Source organism: Phyllobates terribilis, unplaced genomic scaffold (assembly GCF_046119375.1).
Source record: "Phyllobates terribilis strain yellow unplaced genomic scaffold, ASM4611937v1 Scaffold_1__5_contigs__length_1240528914, whole genome shotgun sequence".
NCBI classification, from domain to species: domain Eukaryota; kingdom Metazoa; phylum Chordata; class Amphibia; order Anura; family Dendrobatidae; genus Phyllobates; species Phyllobates terribilis.
Window position 1 is genome coordinate 231,917,806 of NW_027362761.1, and position 20,142 is coordinate 231,937,947.

A 20,142-nucleotide genomic window follows, 5' to 3' on the forward strand; every position below is an offset into this window, starting at 1 on the left:
AAGTGCTGCATACACTCAAATGAAGGGGTTTACATAATCTCATGCAGCTTTTGCATTTTTTTTTATCAAACACTAGGAAGAATAAGTGTGTGTACTGCATCTTAGAAATCCCTTGTATATGGTGTAGCTTTGCTAATAGCACTGACAGTGCAGTCCTGGTGTAACAGTTACATGTTTTAGTCAGGATATTCCTTATGTCTGACTGAACGACCCAAAAGAGGTCTGCGCTTCTCCCCTCTTGGCCATGCCAGCGTCCAATCACAGCTCTCGTCTCATGCCGTGACGTAGAGGTTCCTGGTGTAAGCCGCGCTACTACTGGTAGAGTCTCCTCCGGGGAGGCGGTGCCTGGCTTCTGGGAAGTGGTGCAGCGCAGCTTCCTGTACATTTCGGTCCGGAGCCGGCTGTCAGCTGCAGGTATGCGGGTGTGTTCTTAATGCCTAGTGCTGAGGTGTCGTTACGTGGACAGCTTATCCCGTCCCCGCAGCTGTCCTGTACGCCGAGGTGCTCGGGGAGACTATTTATACCGTGCACACACTCTGCTGCCATATTTGGCCCCTGCAGTGTAATGAGGCAGGGCTATAGATGTACCTCCGGTTATACAGTGCACCATGCTGAAGTTGGTTTCTTGTACATTTTATTAATAACAAGCAGAACTGGTCACAATAATAAAATACAACGCAGGGCGGTGCCTGGGTGTGAAGACATTTTAAGCGGCTCCACAAAATATAAAAGTGGGCCCTGGTGGGTGTTAGCAAAGGATGAAATGACCTTAGGCAACTGATCACTCACACTGCAGACACAGGGATGCCTCATCGATTGTGGGGCCCTCCATCCTGCCCCAAAGGGTTCTGGGCATCAGACCTGGCGTTAAGTTGGGCGATTTCACAGATTCACCTGTTGTTTCTAAAGGGTTAAATGACTTTGGGTAATGATCCCAGGAGTAAGACCGGTGAAGGCCTCATCATGGCATTGCCCATGTGGTCTCCAGCTGGAATGGAGCAATGGAGGACTATCCTCTCCATCGATGAAACCCACATTTGTCTTGGGCTGGAGACTATGTTAGCAATACCTTGAAAGGCCTCCACAAGGCAATATCACACTGCTCCTACTCCCAGGATTATGGTGGGTGCTGGCATAGCGTACAGTAGCTGGACCCCTCTAGTATTCATTCCAAAGACCCATTGATTTGGTGAATGGAACCAGTGGTACGGCCATTTCTCCAGTGTCCCAGGTGCTGTTTTCCAACACGCTGATGCTAAGACCACGTGTCGCTCATGCTATTGTGAGCAGCCTGTGTGGCCTACACATGCTACTATGGCCTGAAGCATCTATAGACTTGCCTCCATTGAGCACATCTGGGATGTTATTGATCAGCAATTGCATAGGGAGTGGCCAACCAGGGCTGTGGAGTTGGTATGAAATGGACCAACTCCTAAAATATATGATAAATTGGGTACAGTAATTCAATGCAGTTTGTGGGGAAAATTTTTTCATAAGGATTTGGGAAAGTTATGAAATGTCCTATAAATGTCTGTCTTATTCCTGATCTAAGGGTCTAGACTTTTAGCTGAGATGAATCTGTGCTACAGTAAATTTATCACTTAGATATGAGCCATGTATGAGGGAGTCGGAGTCATGGAAATTGAGGAGTCTGAGTCAGAGGTTTGGCTTACGGACTCCACAGCCCTGTGGCCAACAGCGGATCTTGATGACTTCCATGTCGAAGTGCATTCAGTGTGGCAGAACTTTTCTCAGAAAACCATTAATAACCTCAATGAAGCATGCCAAGGCGTAAAAGTGCGTGTATTTCTGTACTTGGCACTCTTACTTGATTCTGAATAAAGCGAGATGTTTTGAAAATATTCACATTTTTTTGATTTACATATCATTAACACATCTATCAATCCTGTTATTTTTATAATCCTATGACGTTTCCTTCGTGGTGTTGCAATTTCAATGTTGATGGGTATATTTGCCAGACAAATGGGAAACCGTAAGAGTCTGTGAGCCTTAACACGGTTCAAATTGTGAAGTATGGGTGACTGGGTCTTGTGGGTCCTCACAGTGTGCAGCCATTAGTACCTACCCAATGTGGTCTACAGAATGTCGTCATCATCATCGGGTCATCGTCACCTGAAGGTCATTGATGCACAAGGCTAGTCCGTCTGATCCCACAGAACAGCTACAGCACAGATTGTTGAAAAATGTAAAGTAGCAGTCTGTGGTTAGCAATATATAATCCATCTGTAGGATACTTCATCAATATGAGATCGGTGGGGTCATCTGGCAACGGGGCTGTGGAGTCGGAGTCGGTGTCTATTTTGGTGGAGTCGGTATAAAATGGACCGACTCATAATATATATAATAAATTGGGTACAGTAGTTCAATGCAGTTTCTGGGGAATATTTTTTCATAAGGATTTGGGAAAGTTATGAAATGTCCTATAAATGTCTGTCTTATTCCTGATCTAAGGGTCTAGACTTTTAGCTGAGATGAATCTGTGCTACAGTAAATTTATCACTTAGATATGAGCCATGTATGAGGGAGTCGGAGTCATGGAAATTGAGGAGTCTGAGTCAGAGGTTTGGCTTACGGACTCCACAGCCCTGTGGCCAACAGCGGATCTTGATGACTTCCATGTCGAAGTGCATTCAGTGTGGCAGAACTTTTCTCAGAAAACCATTAATAACCTCAATGAAGCATGCCAAGGCGTAAAAGTGCGTGTATTTCTGTACTTGGCACTCTTACTTGATTCTGAATAAAGCGAGATGTTTTGAAAATATTCACATTTTTTTGATTTACATATCATTAACACATTTATCAATCCTGTTATTTTTATAATCCTATGACGTTTCCTTCGTGGTGTTGCAATTTCAATGTTGATGGGTATATTTGCCAGACAAATGGGAAACCGTAAGAGTCTGTGAGCCTTAACACGGTTCAAATTGTGAAGTATGGGTGACTGGGTCTTGTGGGTCCTCACAGTGTGCAGCCATTAGTACCTACCCAATGTGGTCTACAGAATGTCGTCATCATCATCGGGTCATCGTCACCTGAAGGTCATTGATGCACAAGGCTAGTCCGTCTGATCCCACAGAACAGCTACAGCACAGATTGTTGAAAAATGTAAAGTAGCAGTCTGTGGTTAGCAATATATAATCCATCTGTAGGATACTTCATCAATATGAGATCGGTGGGGTCATCTGGCAACGGGGCTGTGGAGTCGGAGTCGGTGTCTATTTTGGTGGAGTCGGTATAAAATGGACCGACTCATAATATATATAATAAATTGGGTACAGTAGTTCACTGCAGTTTGTGGTGAATATTTTTTCAAAAGAATTTGGGAAAGTTATGAAATGTCCTATAAATGTCTGTCCTATTCCTGATCTAAGGGTCTAGACTTTAATCTGAGATGAATCTGTGCTACGGTAAATTTATCACTTAAACATGAGCTATGTATGAGGGAGTCGGAGTTGTGGAAATTGAGGAGTTGGAGGTTTGGCTTACCGACTCCACAGCCCTGCCTGGCAACCCTACCAATCAGCTGATACCTGCTCCAACTTTGGTTGGATGTAAGTAGTGTATGGAGCGGAACACCAGAGCCTTGTACATTGTTTAGTGACCCCTGCCGAGGACCGTGGTTTTCCCATATTAGGGATTGACTTGGTCTCCAAATTTTCCATTTCACAATCCAATCTGTGGGGTGTGCTGGAAATACAAGACCTGCACTCAGTGGGTCAGTAATGTTTTGGTGGAATAAGGAGCATAAACAATATTTAGAACAGGAGCATTAAAGAGCAACATGTTATATAAAATAATGCTATTAACCCCTTCATGACCTTGGACGTACACATACATCAAAAGTCGTGTCCCTGTCTTTGATGTGGGCTCACAAGGCAAGCCTGCATATTTAGAAGGTAAATCATCACGCAATGTTGCAAAAGATGTTGGTTGTTCACAGTCAGCTGTGTCTAAAATCTGGCCCAAATACAAACAACACGGGAAGGTTGTTAAAGGCAAACATACTGGTAGATCAAGGAAGACATCAAAGCGTCAAGACCAGAAACTTAAAGCAGTATGTCTCCAAAGGAGGAAATGCACAACAAAACAAATGAGGAACGAATGGGAGGAAACTGGAGTCAATGTCTGTGACCGAACTGTAAGAAACCGCCTAAAGGAATTGGGATTTACATACAGAAAAGCTAAACAAAAGCCATCATTAACACCTAAACAGAAAAAAACAAGGTTACAATGGGCTAAGGAAAAGCAATCATGGACTGTGGATGACTGGATGAAAGTCATATTCAGTGATGAATCGCAAATCTGCATTGGGCAAGGTGATGATGCTGGAGATTTCTAAAGATGATTGCATGTAGAGAACATGCGAATTTCCAGTCATTGATAATATGGGGCTGCATGTCAGGTAAAGGCACTGGGGAGATGGCTGTCATTACATCTTCAATAAATGCCCAAGTTTGCATTGATATTTTGGACAGTTTTCTTATCCCATCAATTGAAAGGATGTTTGGGGATGATGACAACATTTTTCAAGATGATAATGCATCCTGCCATAGAGGAAAAACTGTGAAAACATTCCTTGAAAGAAGACACATAAGGTCAATGTCATGGCCTGCAAATAGTCCGGATCTCAATCCAATTGAAAATCTTTGGAAGTTGAAGAAAATGGTCCATGACAAGGCTCCAACAAGCAAAGCTGATCTGGCAACAGCAATCAGAGAAAGTTGGAGCCAGATTGATGAAGAATACTGTTTGTCACTCATTAAGTCCATGCCTCAGAGACTGCAAGCTGTTATTAAAGCCAGAGGTGGTGCAACAAAATACTAGTGATGTATTGGAGTGTTCTTTTGTGTTTTGTTTTTCATGATTCCATATTTTTTTTGGTCTTAAAAAAATTACCCTTACTGAGTACCACATTTTGTATCTTGATTTCTCTTAGGCTATGTGCCCACAATGCAGAAATGCTCAGGATTTTTTCCTGAGCGTTTCTGCATCTCCCTGGCAGAAAAAAAACGCATGCAGATTGTACATGCGGATTGTACATGCGTTTTCCTGCCAGGGACATGCGGAAATGGAGCGTTATTCATTGACCTTTCCGCATGTGGATTGAAAAGCGCTTATCAAGCGATTAGCATCACGCAAACAGCATGGATTTATATAGTGTGACCCGAGAGAGTGGTAAAAATAAAAAAATAAATATATACTTACCCTCCGATGGCCGGCGCTGGCTTGATTCGCCCGGTCCCGTCGCGTGACCCGTCACATGACTCTGACGTCAGCGCTGGTCCTTCAATTCACTGCAAAGTGCCGGGAAGCAAGGAGGAGCGCAGCGCGGGCCGACAGAAGGCAAGTATACATTTATTTTTTATTCTTTTTTACAGATTTTTTTAATGGTACCTGGGTGTGGATGAGACTCTCCTCTCATCTACACCCGGGTACCATCCGCACATTAGAACGCTTGGATTACGCATCTACATATACAGTGATATGGATTCATGAGGGATCGCTCCTGCCAAACAAACCTGATCGCCTTGTACGAGGAGGTGAGCTCACAGCTGGACCGGGGAGAGTCAGTGGATGTTGTATACCTTGACTTCTCCAAAGCGTTTGATACCGTGCCACACAAAAGGTTGGTTTATAAAATGAGAATGCTTGGTCTGGGGGATAATGTGTGCAAGTGGGTAAATAGCTGGCTGAGTGATAGAAAGCAGAGGGTGGTTATCAATGGAGTAAGCTCAGGTTGTGTCAGGGTTACTAGCGGGGTGCCTCAAGGGTCTGTCTTGGGCCCTATATTATTTAATATATTTATTAATGATCTAGTGGAAGCGTTGCATAGTAAAATAGCAATATTTGCAGATGATACTAAACTTTGTAAAGTAGTTAATACAGATGAGGATAGGGCACAGCTACAGGAGGATTTAGATAAATTGGGGAGTTGGGCCAAAAAATGGCAAATGGGGTTCAATGCCGATAAATGTAAGGTCATACACATGGGAAAGAAAAACAGCAGTCACCCATACATATTAAATGGGAAACCTTTGGGGAAATCTGACATGGAGAAGGACCTGGGCGTCTTGGTTAATAGCAAATTAAATTGGAGTGCCCAGTGTCAGGCAGCAGCTGCGAAGGCAAATAGAGTCATGGCATGCATCAGAAGAGGAATAGGGGCATATGATGAGAACATTGTTCTTCCTCTGTATAAAGCGCTGGTTAGGCCGCACTTAGAATATTGTGCACAGTTCTGGGCTCCGGTGCTCAGGAAAGACATATTGGAGCTAGAGAGGGTACAAAGGAGGGCGACTAAGGTAATAAAGGGAATGGAGGGACTAGAATACCCAGAGAGGTTGTCAAAATTAGGCCTATTTACGTTGGAAAAGAGAAGGCTTAGGGGAGACCTCATAAACATGTATAAATACATCAGGGGGCAGTACAGAGATCTCTCCCATGACCTGTTTATACCAAGGATGGTGACAAAGATGAGGGGGCACACTATGCGTCTGGAGGAAAGGAGGTTCCTGCACCAGCATAGAAGGGGATTCTTTACGGTCAGAGCCGTGAGACTCTGGAACTCTCTGGGAGAGGAAGTGGTGATGTCCAACTCACTTAATGAGTTCAAGAGAGGCCTGGACGCCTTTCTTGAGAACAATAAAATTACATCTTATGCTTAGTTAATTAATCCAGGGATTTAATCTGACTGCCAGATTGGTGTCGGGAAGTGAATTTTTCCTCAGTTATGTAAATTGGCCTATACCGCATGGTTTTTTGTTGCCTTCCCCTGGATCAACGCTGCGGAATAGCTGCAGTGCACAAGAAATAGGCTGAACTGGATGGACGCTTGTCTTTTTTCGGCCTTATAAACTATGTAACTATGTAAGTCAATGGTGGCGAAGACGCAGCAGTTCCGCAAAATAATTGGTAGTGCTGCGTTTTTTTCCGCAGCGGAAATTTCCGCAGCATGTGCACAGCACATGCGGATTATCATTGGGGAACATTGCTGCCCTTCTACCATGCGTTTTTAATGCGTTTCCGCAGCTGCGGAAACGCATTAAAAACGCATCATGGGCACACAGCCTTAGTGTTTCTTAAAGCCATAAAGTTGCCATTTGAAATGACTTTAGTTTTGTGCCATGTCTGTGATCTGCTTTTTTTCAACAACATTAAACAACTGAATGAACATCCTCCGAGCCCGGTGATTCCATAATTTTTGCCATGGGTCGTACATGTTGTCCTACTCCAAGCTGCATAAGCTTGAGAGCCAACTGCCAATTGAGTAAATCTGGTGATGTGCATCTCTGTAATGAGGAGGGGTGTTGACTAATGACATCAACACCCTATATAAGGTGTGCTTAATTATTAGGCAACTTCCTTTCCTTTGGCAAAATGGGTCAGAAGAGAGATTTGACAGGCTCTGAAAAGTCCAAAATTGTGAGATGTCTTGCAGAGGGATGCAGCAGTCTTGAAATTTCCAAACTTTAGAAGCTTTGTCACCGAACAATCAAGCATTTCATGGCAAATAGCCAACAGGGTCGCAAGAAGCGTGTTGGCCAAAAAAGGCACAAAATAAAATAACTGTCCATGAATTGAGGAAAATCCAGCGTGAAGGTGCCAAGATGCCATTCGCCACCAGTTTTGCCATATTTCAGAGCTGCAACGTTACTGGAGTATCAAAAAGCACAAGGTGTGCGATACTCAGGGACATGGCCAAGGTAAGGAAGGCTGAAAAACGACCACCTTTGAACAAGAAACATAAGATAAAACGTCAAGAATGGGCCAAGAAATATCTTAAGACTGATTTTTCAAAGGTTTTATGGACTGATGAAATGAGAGTGACTCTTGATGGGCCAGATGGATGGGCCAGAGGCTGGATCAGTAAAGGGCAGAGAGCTCCACTCCGACTCAGATGCCAGCAAAGTGGAGGTGGGGTACTGGTATGGGCTGGTATCATCAAAGATTAACCCCTTTAAAGCCCAAGACGTATTAATACGCGTCAGTGCCCTGGGCTTAAGAGCCTGACCCGTATTAATACGTCATTGCGATCGCGCGCGCACACAGGCTGTGCGGGCGCGATCGCCGCCAGGTGTCAGCTGATAGCACCGGGTGTCAGCTGTGACAATGTGCAGGGAGCGGTCCCGCACCGCTCTCAGCACATTAGCCACCGCAATGCTGCGATCGACTTTAATCGCCGCATTGCGGGGGTTAAGGGGAGGTGATCGCAATGCTCACCTCCTCTTCCGACCTCCAGCGCTGTCTGCCGCGGCTTCCCGGATGTTGCCATGACGACCCAATGTCGTCATGACAACATCCGGGTCACCAGACAGCAGGAAGATTTTTTTGGTCATGCGCAGTGCATGACCAAACTATCTTCTCCCTGTGCAGGGCTGACAGCCTGCATAGCACAGGTATGGTGCTCCATTCCTGTGCTATGCAGGCGATCAGAGTAAAAAAAAAGCGAAAGTCCCATAGTGGGACAAAGTATAAAGAAAACTGTCAGAAAGTGAAAAAAATAAATTTGTAAAAATATTAAAAAATAAAAAAAATAATCCACCAAAAATTTATAATGTACCTATCAATAAATATTATGACAAAAAAAGCAATAAAAGTACACATATTTGGTATCGCCGCGTCCGGAACGACCTGACCTATAAAATTGTCCCACTAGTTAACCCCTTCAGTGAACACAGTAAAAAAACGAAGCAAAAAACAATGCTTTATCATACCGCCAAACAAAAAATGGAATAACACACGATCAAAAAGACGAATATAAATAAAAATGGTACCACTGAAAACGTCATCTCGTCCCGCAAAAAACAAGCCGCCATACAGCTCCATCAGCCGAAAAATAAAAAAGTTATAGCTCGCAGAATAAAGCGATGCAAAAAAATAATTTTTTCTATAAAATTATTTTTATGTAAAAGCGCCAAAACACAGAAAAACGATATAAATGTGGTACCGCTGTAAACGTACTGACCCGAAGAATAAAGCTACCTTATCAATTTTACCACATGCGGAACAGAATAATAAAAAGAAAAAACAATTCCTGAATTGTTTGTTTTTGTTCTGCCTCCCAAAAATCGGAATAGAAAGCGATCAAAAAATGTCATGTGCCTGAAAATGGCACCAATAAAAACGTCAACTCATCCCGCAAAAAACAAGCCGTCACATGACTGTCGGCCAAAATATGGAAAAATTATAGCTCTCAAAATATGGCGATGCAAAAACTAGATTTTACAAAAAAATGCGTCTTTTAGTGTATGACAGCTGTCAATCCTAAAAACCCGATATGCTTCTGGTATCTCTGTAGTCGCACCGACCCGAAGAATAAAGTCATCTAATCACTTATACCACACGAGGAACGGCGTAAAAAATAAACTCTCGGGTTAGGGTTGTGCTATGGTTAGGGTTGGGGTTGGCGTTAGGGTTGGGGTTGGCGTTAGGGTTGGGCTAGGGCTGGGCTTGGGTTAGGGTTGGGATTTTTTTCAAAATTAAAAAAAAAAAGAGGACTATATGTCAACTAGTGTTGAGCGCAAGTGCTCGCTACTTGAGTTTGCATCGGGTGCTTGGGTACGAACTGAGTATTGCGGGTGTTCAAGTGACATGCTCGAGTCTCCGCCCCATATGCTTCGCGGCCAAAAAAAACTGATTGCTTGCCATGCACGAGTGATCCCCGCATGTTTTTTTTTTTTGGGGTGTCTAATAACCGTGAAACATGTGGACGGGGACTCAAGCATGTCATTCGAGCACCCTTCATACATGGTGAATACCTGAGTACCCCATGCAAGCTCAAGTAGTGAGCACTTGCGCTCAAGACTAATGACAACTTATTCAATGTGATGACCTAATGTTATCAAATTCTGTGTCTTACCTCTGGGTTCATAATGTTCACTATACCCCTTGATAAAATCCTTGAGGGGTGTAGTTTCCAAAATGAGTTCACTTGTGGGGGGTTTCCACTATTTAGGCACATCAGGGGCTCTCCAAACGCGACATGGCGTCCTCTCTCGATTCCAGCCGATTTTGCGTTCAAAAAGTCACACAGTGCTCCTTCCCTTCTGAACTCTGCCGTGCGCCCAAACACTGTATTTTCCCCACATATGGCGTATTGGCTTACTCAGGAGAAATTACACAACAGTTTTTGGGGTCCATTTTCTCCTCTTACCCTTGTGAAAATAAAAAAATTGGGGCTAAAACATAATTTTTGTGGAAAAAGTTTGATTTTTTTTATTTTCACGGCTCCATGTTATAAACTTCTGTAAAGGACTTGGGGGTTCAGGGTGCTCACCACACATCTAGATAAGTTCCTTGAGGGGTCTAGTTTCCAAAATGGTATCACTTGTGGGGGGTTTCCACTGTTTAGGCACATCAGGGGCTCCCCAAACTCAACATGGCGTCCGCTAATTATTCAAGCAAATTTTACATTCAAAAAGTCAAATGGTGCTCCTTCCCTTCCGAACCCTGCCGTATGCCCAACCAGTGGTTTTCCCCCACATATGGGGTATCGGCTTACTCAGGAGAAATTGCACTACAAACTGCATGGTGCAATTTCTCCTGTTACCCTTATGAAAATGCCAAAGTGGGGGCTGAAAAACATTTTTGTGGGGAAAAATGTGAAAATTTTATTTTTACGGCTCAATGAAATAAACTTCTGTGAAGCACCTGGGGGTTCAAGGTGCTCATCACACATTTAGATAAGTTCCCTGAATGGTCTAGTTTCCAAAATGGTGTCACTTGTGGGGGGTTTCCACTGTTTAGGCACATCAGGGCCTCCCCAAATGCAACATGGCGTCCGCTAATTATTCAAGCAAATTTTACATTCAAAAAGTCAAATGGCGCTTCTTCCCTTCCGAACCCTGCCGTGCGCCCAACCAGTGGTTTTCCCCCACATATGGGGTATCTGCGTGCCCAGGGGAAATTGCACAACAAATTTTAGGGTCCATTTTTTTCCTGTTACCCCTGCGAAAATAAAAAAAAAATTGGGTCTAAAGTAACATTTTTGTGAAAAAAGTTAAATGTTCATTTTTTTCTTCCACATTCCAAAAATTCCTGTGAAGCACCTGAAGGGTTAATAAAGTTCTTGAATGTGGTTTTGAGCACCTTGAGGGGTGCAGTTTTTAGAATGGTGTCACTTTTGGGTATTTTCTGTCATAAAGACCTCTCAAAGTGACTTCAAATGTGATGTGGTCCCTAAAAAAATGGTTTTGTAAATTTTGTTGGAAAAATGAGAAATCGCCAGTCAACTTTTAACCCTTATAGCTCCCTAACAAAAAAAAATGTTGGTTCCAAAATTGTGCTGATGTAAAGTAGACATGTGGGAAATGTTATTTATTAACTCTTTTGTGTGACATATCTCTCTAATTTAAGGGCATAAAAATTCAAATTTTGAAAATTGCTAAATTTTCGCCAAATGTCCATTTTTTTCACAAATAAACGCAAGTGATATCATAATTTTACCACAATCATGAAGTACAATATGTCACGAAAAAACAATCTCAGAATCAGGGGGATCCGTTGAAGTGTTCCAGAGTAATTACCTCATAAAGTGACAATGGTCAGAGTTGTAAAAATTGGCCTGGTCATTAACGTGCAAACCACCTTGGGTTGTAAAGGGGTTAACTTGTGGGACCTTTTCGAGTTGAGGATGGGGTGAAGCTCCACTCCCAGACCTACTGCCAGTTTCTGGAAGACAACTTCTTCAAGCAGTGGTACAGGAAGAAGTCGGTATCGTTCAAGAAAAACATGATTTTCATGCAGGACAATGCTCCATCACATGCATCCAACTATTCCACAGCGTGGCTGGCCAGTAAAGGTCTAACAGAAGAAAAAATAATGACATGGCCCCCTTGTTCACTTGATCTGAATCCCATAGAGATCCTGTGGTCCATCATAAAATGTGAGATCTACAGGGAGGGAAAACAGTACACCTCTCGGAACAGTGTCTGGGAGGCTGTGGTGGCTGCTGCACGCAATGTTGATTGAAAACAGATCAAGCAACTGACAGAATCTATGGATTGAAGGCTGTTGAGTTTCATCATAAAGAAAGGTGGCTATATTGATCACTATTTTTTTTGTTTTTGCATGTCACAAATGTTTATTTCTAAATTTTGTGCACTGATATTGGTTTACCTGGTGAAAATAAACAAGTGAGATGGGATTATATTTGGTTTTTATTAAGTTGCCTAATAATTCTGCACAGTAATAGTTACCTGCACAAACAGATATCCTCTTAAGATAGCCAAATCTAAAAAAAAAAAACACTCCAACATCCAAAAATATTAAGCTTGGATATTTGAGTCTTTTGGGTTGATTGAGAACATAGTTGTTGATCAATAATAAAAATAATCCTCTAAAATACAACTTGCCTAATAATTCTGCACACAGTGTATAGTAGTGCAATACTATATACATGTAATCTTTAAGTGATTCTTTTGTCTGACCAATTTTCATTTATTGCAGATCTGCTATCCCTGATTCCCAGACACAATGGTAAGTCCAAATTCTCCTTCACTATGAGAAAGAAAGTATATTTATTTATTTAAAGATCAATTACCAAAAAAATGTACTCAATAGAAGTTACCAGATTCAAGGCCTCGTCTCCTGTTTTGGTGTCCGCATGAGAATTCTTCCTGTCCTGTGCGCTGGTGGTTTAGCCTGTTCAGAAGGACGTTGGTGCACTTAATTATCAGTTCAGACTGCATCTTAGAGTACTTGTAGGGCATAAAATGAAGCAAATACAGTACAGACCAAAAATTTGGACACACCATCTCATTTACAGATTTTTCTGTATTTTCATGACTATGAAAATTGTACATTCACACTGAAGGCATCAAAACTATGAATTAACACATGTGGAATTATATACTTAACAAAAAAGTGTGAAACAACTGAAAATATGTCTTACATTCTAGGTTCTTCAAAGTAGCCACCTTTTGCTTTCATGACTGCTTTGCACACTCTTGGCATTCTCTTGATGAGCTTCAAGAGGTAGTCACCGGAAATGGTCTTCCAACAATCTCGAAGGAGTTCCCAGAGATGCTTAGCACTTGTTGGCCCTTTTGCCTTCACTCTGCGGTCCATCTCACCCCAAACCATCTCGATTGGGTTCAGGTCTGGTGACTGTGGAGGCCAGGTCATCTGGCGTAGCACCCCATCACTCTCCTTCTTGGTCAAATGGCCCTTACACAGCCTGGAGGTGTGATTTGGGGTCATTGTCCTGTTGAAAAATAAATGATGGCCCAACTAAACGCAAACCGGATGGAATAGCATGCCGCTGTAAGATGCTGTTGTAGCCATGTTGGTTCAGTATGCCTTCAATTTTGAATAAATCCCCCACAGTGTCACCAGCAAAGCACCCCCACACCATCACACCTCCTCCTCCATGCTTCACGGTGGGAACCAGGCATGTAGAGTCCATCCGTTCACCTTTTCTGCGTCGCACAAAGACATGGTGGTTGGAACCAAAGATCTCAAATTTGGACTCATCAGACCAAAGCACAGATTTCCACTGGTCTACTGTCCATTCCTTGTGTTCTTTAGCCCAAACAAGTCTCTTCTGCTTGTTGCCTGTCCTTAGCAGTGGTTTCCTAGCAGCTATTTTACCATGAAGGCCTGCTGCACAAAGTCTCCTCTTAACAGTTGTTGTAGAGATGTGTCTGCTGCTAGAACTCTGTGTGGCATTGACCTGGTCTCTAATCTGAGCTGCTGTTAATCTGCGATTTCTGAGGCTGGTGACTCGGATAAACTTATCCTCAGAAGCAGAGGTGACTCTTAGTCTTCCTTTCCTGGGGCAGTCCTCATGTGAGCTAGTTTCTTTGTAGCACTTGATGGTTTTTGCAACTGCACTTGGGGACACTTTCAAAGTTTTCCCAATTTTTCGCACTAACTGACCTTCATTTCTCAAAGTACTGATGGCCACTCGTTTTTCTTTACTTAGCTGCTTTTTTCTTGCCATAATACAAATTCTAACAGGCTATTCAGTAGGACTATCAGCTGTATATCCACCAGACTTTTGCACAACACAACTGATGGTCCCAACCCCATTTATAAGGCAAGAAATCCCACTTATTAAACCTGACAGGGCACACCTGTGAAGTGTAAACCATTTCCGGTGACTACCACTTGAAGCTCATCAAGAGAATGCCAAGAGTGTGCAAAGCAGTCATCAAAGCAAAAGGTGGCTACTTTGAAGAACCTAGAATCTAAGACATATTTTCAGTTGTTTCACACTTTTTTGTTAACTATATAATTCCACATGTGTTAATTCATAGTTTTGATGCCTTTAGTGTGAATGTACAATTTTCATAGTCATGAAAATACAGAAAAAGCTTTAAATGAGAAGGTGTGTCCAAACTTGGTCTGTACTGTACATGCAAAAGATTTTATAGCATCTGGCTGGGCGAAATTTTTTTTTTTTTTTTTTTTTTTTTTAAAGCATACCCATTACTTTTTGTTCATGGATATAGGTAGCCAAACTTTTATGGAATGTTTTCTATTTCAAGAATTTGCCAGCGAGCCAACACCAAATACATAGAAGAGGTTTACTACAGCTGAGTTGGACACTTTAATGTAGGACTTCACTAAGTTACAAAGTTATTTTGTTTTAGTTGCTGGCACTCCCAAAGATATATAAATGGCAAAACTCAAAAAGATGGGCATCGGCATCTCCCTTTTAGGCCTCTTTTTCACACGTCCAGATATTTCCTATACTGGAAAAACCAGTATCGGAGATATTCGTGTCCGTGTTTACCTGTGTGGCAACTGTGTGCTGCATCAGTATCACACATACCGGCACCTGGGAATCAAGGTACAGTTCGCGCTGTTCCCAAGCGCTGGGTGCTGCAAGCAAGTCTCATCTTTGTCCCCTGCTTGTGCTGCAATCAGCACGAGCAAGGGACAATGTTGAGTAGTATTTGGCCCCCTCTGTCTCCAAGTGTTAAAATAAGAATAAAATAAAAAAATCATTATACTCACCTGAAAGAAGTGTCCCACGCTGTAATCCATCTGACCGACATTTCTTCACCAGCGCGATTGGTTGCTTGAGGTGACCGCACACACTGAGGAGCAGAGGAGAATGACTCACTGTAGCGACAGGGCACCGCTCAGTGAGCTCCGTGCCAATTCAGGGACCGTTCTCTGCAGCGAGTCATTGTGTGCGGTCACCTCAAGCAACCAATCGCACAGGTGAAGAAATGTCGGTCCGATGGATTACAGCGTGGGACACTTATTTCATCTTCGGACAAGTGAATATAATGATTCTTTTATTTTATTCTTATTTTTATACTTGGAGACAGCGGGGGCAGAATTCTACTCTCAACATTGTCCCTTGCTCGCGCTGATCGCAGCACAAGCAGGGGACAATGATGAGACTTGCCTGTCTTCAAGGGACAGCGTTGCAGTTACCTACTAGTTTCCTGCATCACCACACTCCTCTGAAGACATCCTGGGTGATGGACGCTGTGGGAGATGTGAGTGCAGCGCCAGCACTCTGCTTCTATTACCACCGTAGCTTCTGTGAAAGAATACATCAGGAGGTGGAGCTATAAGAAGTGAGTGACACCAGCGCTGCCCCACAGCTTCTAGCACCACACTCAAACAAATCGTCAACATGGGGCAGTGTTGGTGTCACTCACTGCTTCTAGCACCACCCCCCGATTACTAATTTGAGGGTGATGCAAGAAGCTGTGGGGTGGAGCTGGTGTTTCTCACTGCTTCTAGCACTGTCCACTGATGCCGTCTTTCAGTTAGAAGCTTTTACGGTGGAGATGGAAGCAAAGTGCTGGTGCTGCACTCACATCTTCCATCACCAGGATCCAGGGCGTCTTCAGATTGGGTGGCAATGCAAGAAGCTAGTAAGTAACTGCAGCGCGGCCCCCTGATGACGTCCTGTTCCAGGAGGGGCAATGGATGGTGCAGAGTGAGTGCAGCCCCAGCCTCCTGTGATATCACGTTTGAGACTCCTCTCAATTGAAACATCACAAGAAGTACTGTTTAAAAAAAACAAACACCACAAGGATTAGTAGGTTAGGGAGAAGTGTAGGGTGTTGTATAATAAAGCTAATTACAAAAGTGGTTAGGGTGTAAGGATAGATATTTAGAAAATACATTTTAACTGCCAGACCAACCCTTTAACACACTTTATCTGATTAAAATACTGTTGCTACACTGGCCACAGATCAACTTAAGTAGTCAGAATGGCATCCATTATGGTGTGGAACGGAGTAACAATAAATTGACATGGCAACCAAATACAGATTAATAATTACCATGTCAAGTGTCTTGCAGCATTGGTACACTATTCAGTAATGTTTAAAAACACAAAATTATGGTAAACGGTATTCAGTATTACTTCAGAGGATATAGAGGCGCCACAATGCTGTCTCTTACATGACAAGTACAGTGGAGGAAACGGAACTAGCGTCATTGGCACAAGAGGCCAGGAAATCTTCATGATACTTTGCCGCTACATAGTACAGCGACAGCGTAGTCTGCATCCACTTTAATTATTCGTAATTATTTATCATGGGTTTTGCAACTGGAGAAGAGAACAAACCAATATTGCTGTGGCAGGGTAAAATCTAATCTGTGGATGATCTATTTGTTCTGCCCTGCAGTGACATAACTCTTGTGACTCATGTGAAGTCTCTGTCTCCTAAGCAGTAACATTGTGATTTGTGAAAATTGTATTTTTTTTTTTTTTTTTACATTTAGCCTTGGAGACACTTTTTTTGTTTTTGACAGTGTACGCTGCATAGGCTTATACACCATACATCAGTATGAACATACAATAACATTATTTCCCATATGTGATATTAAGGGGAACTGCTTGCTGTATCTATGTTCTTAAATTTACAAAGGCATAACCTATATTCTGTACTTAGCACGGGCGCATTAAAGTGAAGACTACGTTGGAGCAACAGGAGGCAAAGCGTAAGGAGAGAGAGAAAAAATTACAACTGTACGTTAGTGCTACAGAGGCAGCCTTCGATAAGGTAACTGAAACAGTCATTAATTGGCGCTCACTTTTCCACTAATATGCTTCCCATTTTGCATTGTGTATAAAGGGGTTTCCAAAATCTGTAGAAGAGTAGGGATCTTTTTTTTAAAGACCAGAAATAATCATTACTTAAATGCCTCACTGCTTTGTGAAAATCATCGGTCCTACTTCATTCACCTGACCTCTGCAGCCAATCACTGGCGTCAACAGTCACGTGCTGCCTATGAAATCCTCACAAGGCCAGTGAGTGGCTGCAGAGGTCAGGTGAATGATGTTTGCATCTTCATCACTGCTGGACCAGAGTGACCACTGGAACAGTGTCTTGGCTACTTAGTAATGCTTTTAGCATATTTACTACTCTTACGTGGTAATGTGTTTTTTTTTTTTTTTTTGTTTGTTTTTTTTGTATGATTCCTCAAAAATCCTTTAAATCAGTATTTTGATGAAATATAAAACCATTTCTGTTTAAGGAGATTTGATTAGGTACATGTATATGCAGATTTCTTGGATTTTATCTGTATTAAACCTTTTCTGACATTTGACATATATACAGGATAATGGGTAAAGAGTTCCCACATTATGACATAGTTATGTCTTAGTGATTTATGGGGGCACAGGAGCTGAGCCTGCATAATAACTTTCAGGAGCTCTGCCTAACTGACAGCTGAGCTTCTGCAGCAACACCCAGTGCCAGCACCATCCCTGGCTGTGCAATCCTCAATATCAATTGCAGCTCTTAAAGGGGTTGTCCACTACTATGACAACCCTTTCTCAATCTGAACATTTGTTCCCATTAAAATAAAAACACTTATACTCAATGTCGGTGCTGCTCCTGCGGTGTTGGCACTTGCTCACATGAGGTTGTTGCGTCACATGAGACCTGCGTCCATTCAGCACCGGCTTCACTGTCCTCGTCTTCAGATAAATAAGTAGGAAGTCAGAGCTGTAGTAGCTGCCCTCTCACTTCCTATTTATTACATAAATGTGTGAAAGCACGGACAGTGAAGCCGGCGCTGATTGGGCACAGGGCTCATGTGACATAACCTCCTGTGAGCCCTGGAACGCAAGTGCCGACACCGCAGGAACGGTCCGGCATGGGAGGTGAGTATAGGTGTTTATATTTTAACGAGGACAAACACTCTGATTGGGGGCGGGGGGCCCTCTCACTCCATCAGCCCCATCCTTCTCTCCCCCAGGGGATCAGTCACAGGTAGCAGATAGTTATCATGGCACATGGAGATCAAAGAATGACCACAGGGTCAGCCTGGTACAGTGGTCCAAAAGAATCTAAAAAGTGTCTTGCCAGTGTAGCATTGACAGGTTTAGCACCCTGTAGTGCATAAGTAGTGCAGGTTATTACACCAGTGATCAAACTACAATTTTTAAGTCCCGTAGAAGGACTAAATAAAAAAGTAACAAAAAATTGTAAAAATCTAAAATAAGCAATATAAAAATCACAATTTTCTACCATTAAATATGTATTTTTCTAAAAACCAAAATAACCCCCAAAAAGTACATATTTGCTATTGTCGTATGCAGAACGATCTATAAAATTGTTACATTTCTTAACGCCTACAGTAGACATGATAAAAAATAAATAATTAAAAATCACAGCAAAAAACATGGTTTTCTAATCATTCCGCTGCATAAAAAGTGGAACACAATGCATTCAAAAAGGCATATGTAACTAAGAATTGTATCACTGAAAACATTGTCTCATCTATCAAAAAAACAAGCCACGCATTTAGCTCCGTCGGCAAAAAACAAGTTATAGCTTTGAGTATGATGTATAAAAAAGGTGTCTTATTCTTAATTCCGCACAGTGAATGATGTAAAAAAAAAAAACCCTTATTGTTTTTTTGTTCATTCTGCCTTGCGAAAATTGGAATGGATAGCAATTAAAAAAAAAAAAAAAAAAAAAAAAAAGCTACATATCCCAAAAATAGACATAACCTAAGATAAAAACAAAATGATCACATACCCTGCAGTAAGTAAATAAATAGCAATAGTACGTGTAAATAACACAAGGCACTTACTTAACACTACTTTTTATCAAAAAAGCGTAAAAGCCATCCCGCCGCAACAAGGTGTGTGCTCATTTTGTTTTTATCTTAGGTTCTATCTGTTAAATGGGCAGAGTGTGAATGTGCACCTACACATTACACGTATTCCAACATATGTTCCTGCTCATTTCTTTGGCACCCCAAAAATAGTACCAATGAAAACTTAAACTCATCCCATGAGTGCTCATGCAACTGTTGGCAGAAAAATATAGCTCTCAAAATATGGCCATGCATTTTGTACATTTTTTTTAGGAATGCACAGAAGCTCAGTTGACCATTCTTTTGTGCAATTCTAAAAAGACAGGCACCGCCAGAACAACAGCCATGCAAAGTCCAAAGAGGTTCTATCTGAATCATGTATTTTACAGAAACCCGACGTACTTACTCAGTATAGACTAGAGCATTGGGTAAATATGAAGCTAGCTTTAAAAAATGATCCAAAATGTTATGTACTCCAAAATAGTACCAATAAAAACTTCTACTCTGATCACAAAAAACAAGGCCCCTTGGGTCCTTCACCTGACAACAGAAACATAAGGGATTTCCATGCACTTAGCTTCCATAGGCTTGGCATTACTGTAGTTGGGAGAGCCCACCTAACAATTTACAGGGTGCGTGTCTCCTGAAGCACAAGTTGGGCACAATGTACTGGGCATTAATCTGACATATTTTCAATTTTCACTTTTGCCACACTAACCCAGGCTTATTTCTGGAAAACACTTGTGGGGTCAAAATAGTTCCTGTACCTTTTTAGATGAATTCCCAAAGGGGTGTAATCACCAATATGGGGGGTGTCTGCTGTTTTGGCTCTTTGGGGCCTCTGCAAATGTTTCCCTCAAACTATTCCAGGAAAATCTGCATGCCAATAGTCAAATAGTGCTCAGACCTTCTGAGCTCTGCCATGTTCCCAAACAGTACTGTATGACCACATAATGGGGTATTGCTACGTTAATGAAACATTAATAAAGAAACAAGGGGAATAAATGGCATATGAGTGTGGCACAAAGGTTGATGTAAATATGTTAGTATATAAAGTGAATAAACACTAAAAAATGTACATGATAGTAACACGAA

At 42.1% G+C, this 20,142-nt stretch overlaps 1 protein-coding gene across 1 annotated transcript in view; it reads left to right on the forward strand.

Moving 5' to 3' along the window:
* Positions 1-284: 284 nt before the first annotated feature.
* RABGGTA (Rab geranylgeranyltransferase subunit alpha) overlaps positions 285-20,142 on the forward strand; it is an 89,109-nt gene continuing 69,251 nt past the window's right edge. The window contains exons 1-3 of the mRNA XM_073671026.1: positions 285-414; positions 12,469-12,498; positions 16,890-17,000. Of these exons, the coding sequence (XP_073527127.1) occupies positions 12,496-12,498; positions 16,890-17,000 (114 nt within the window). The 5' untranslated portion in view covers positions 285-414; positions 12,469-12,495. The remainder of the gene's footprint in view (positions 415-12,468; positions 12,499-16,889; positions 17,001-20,142) is intronic.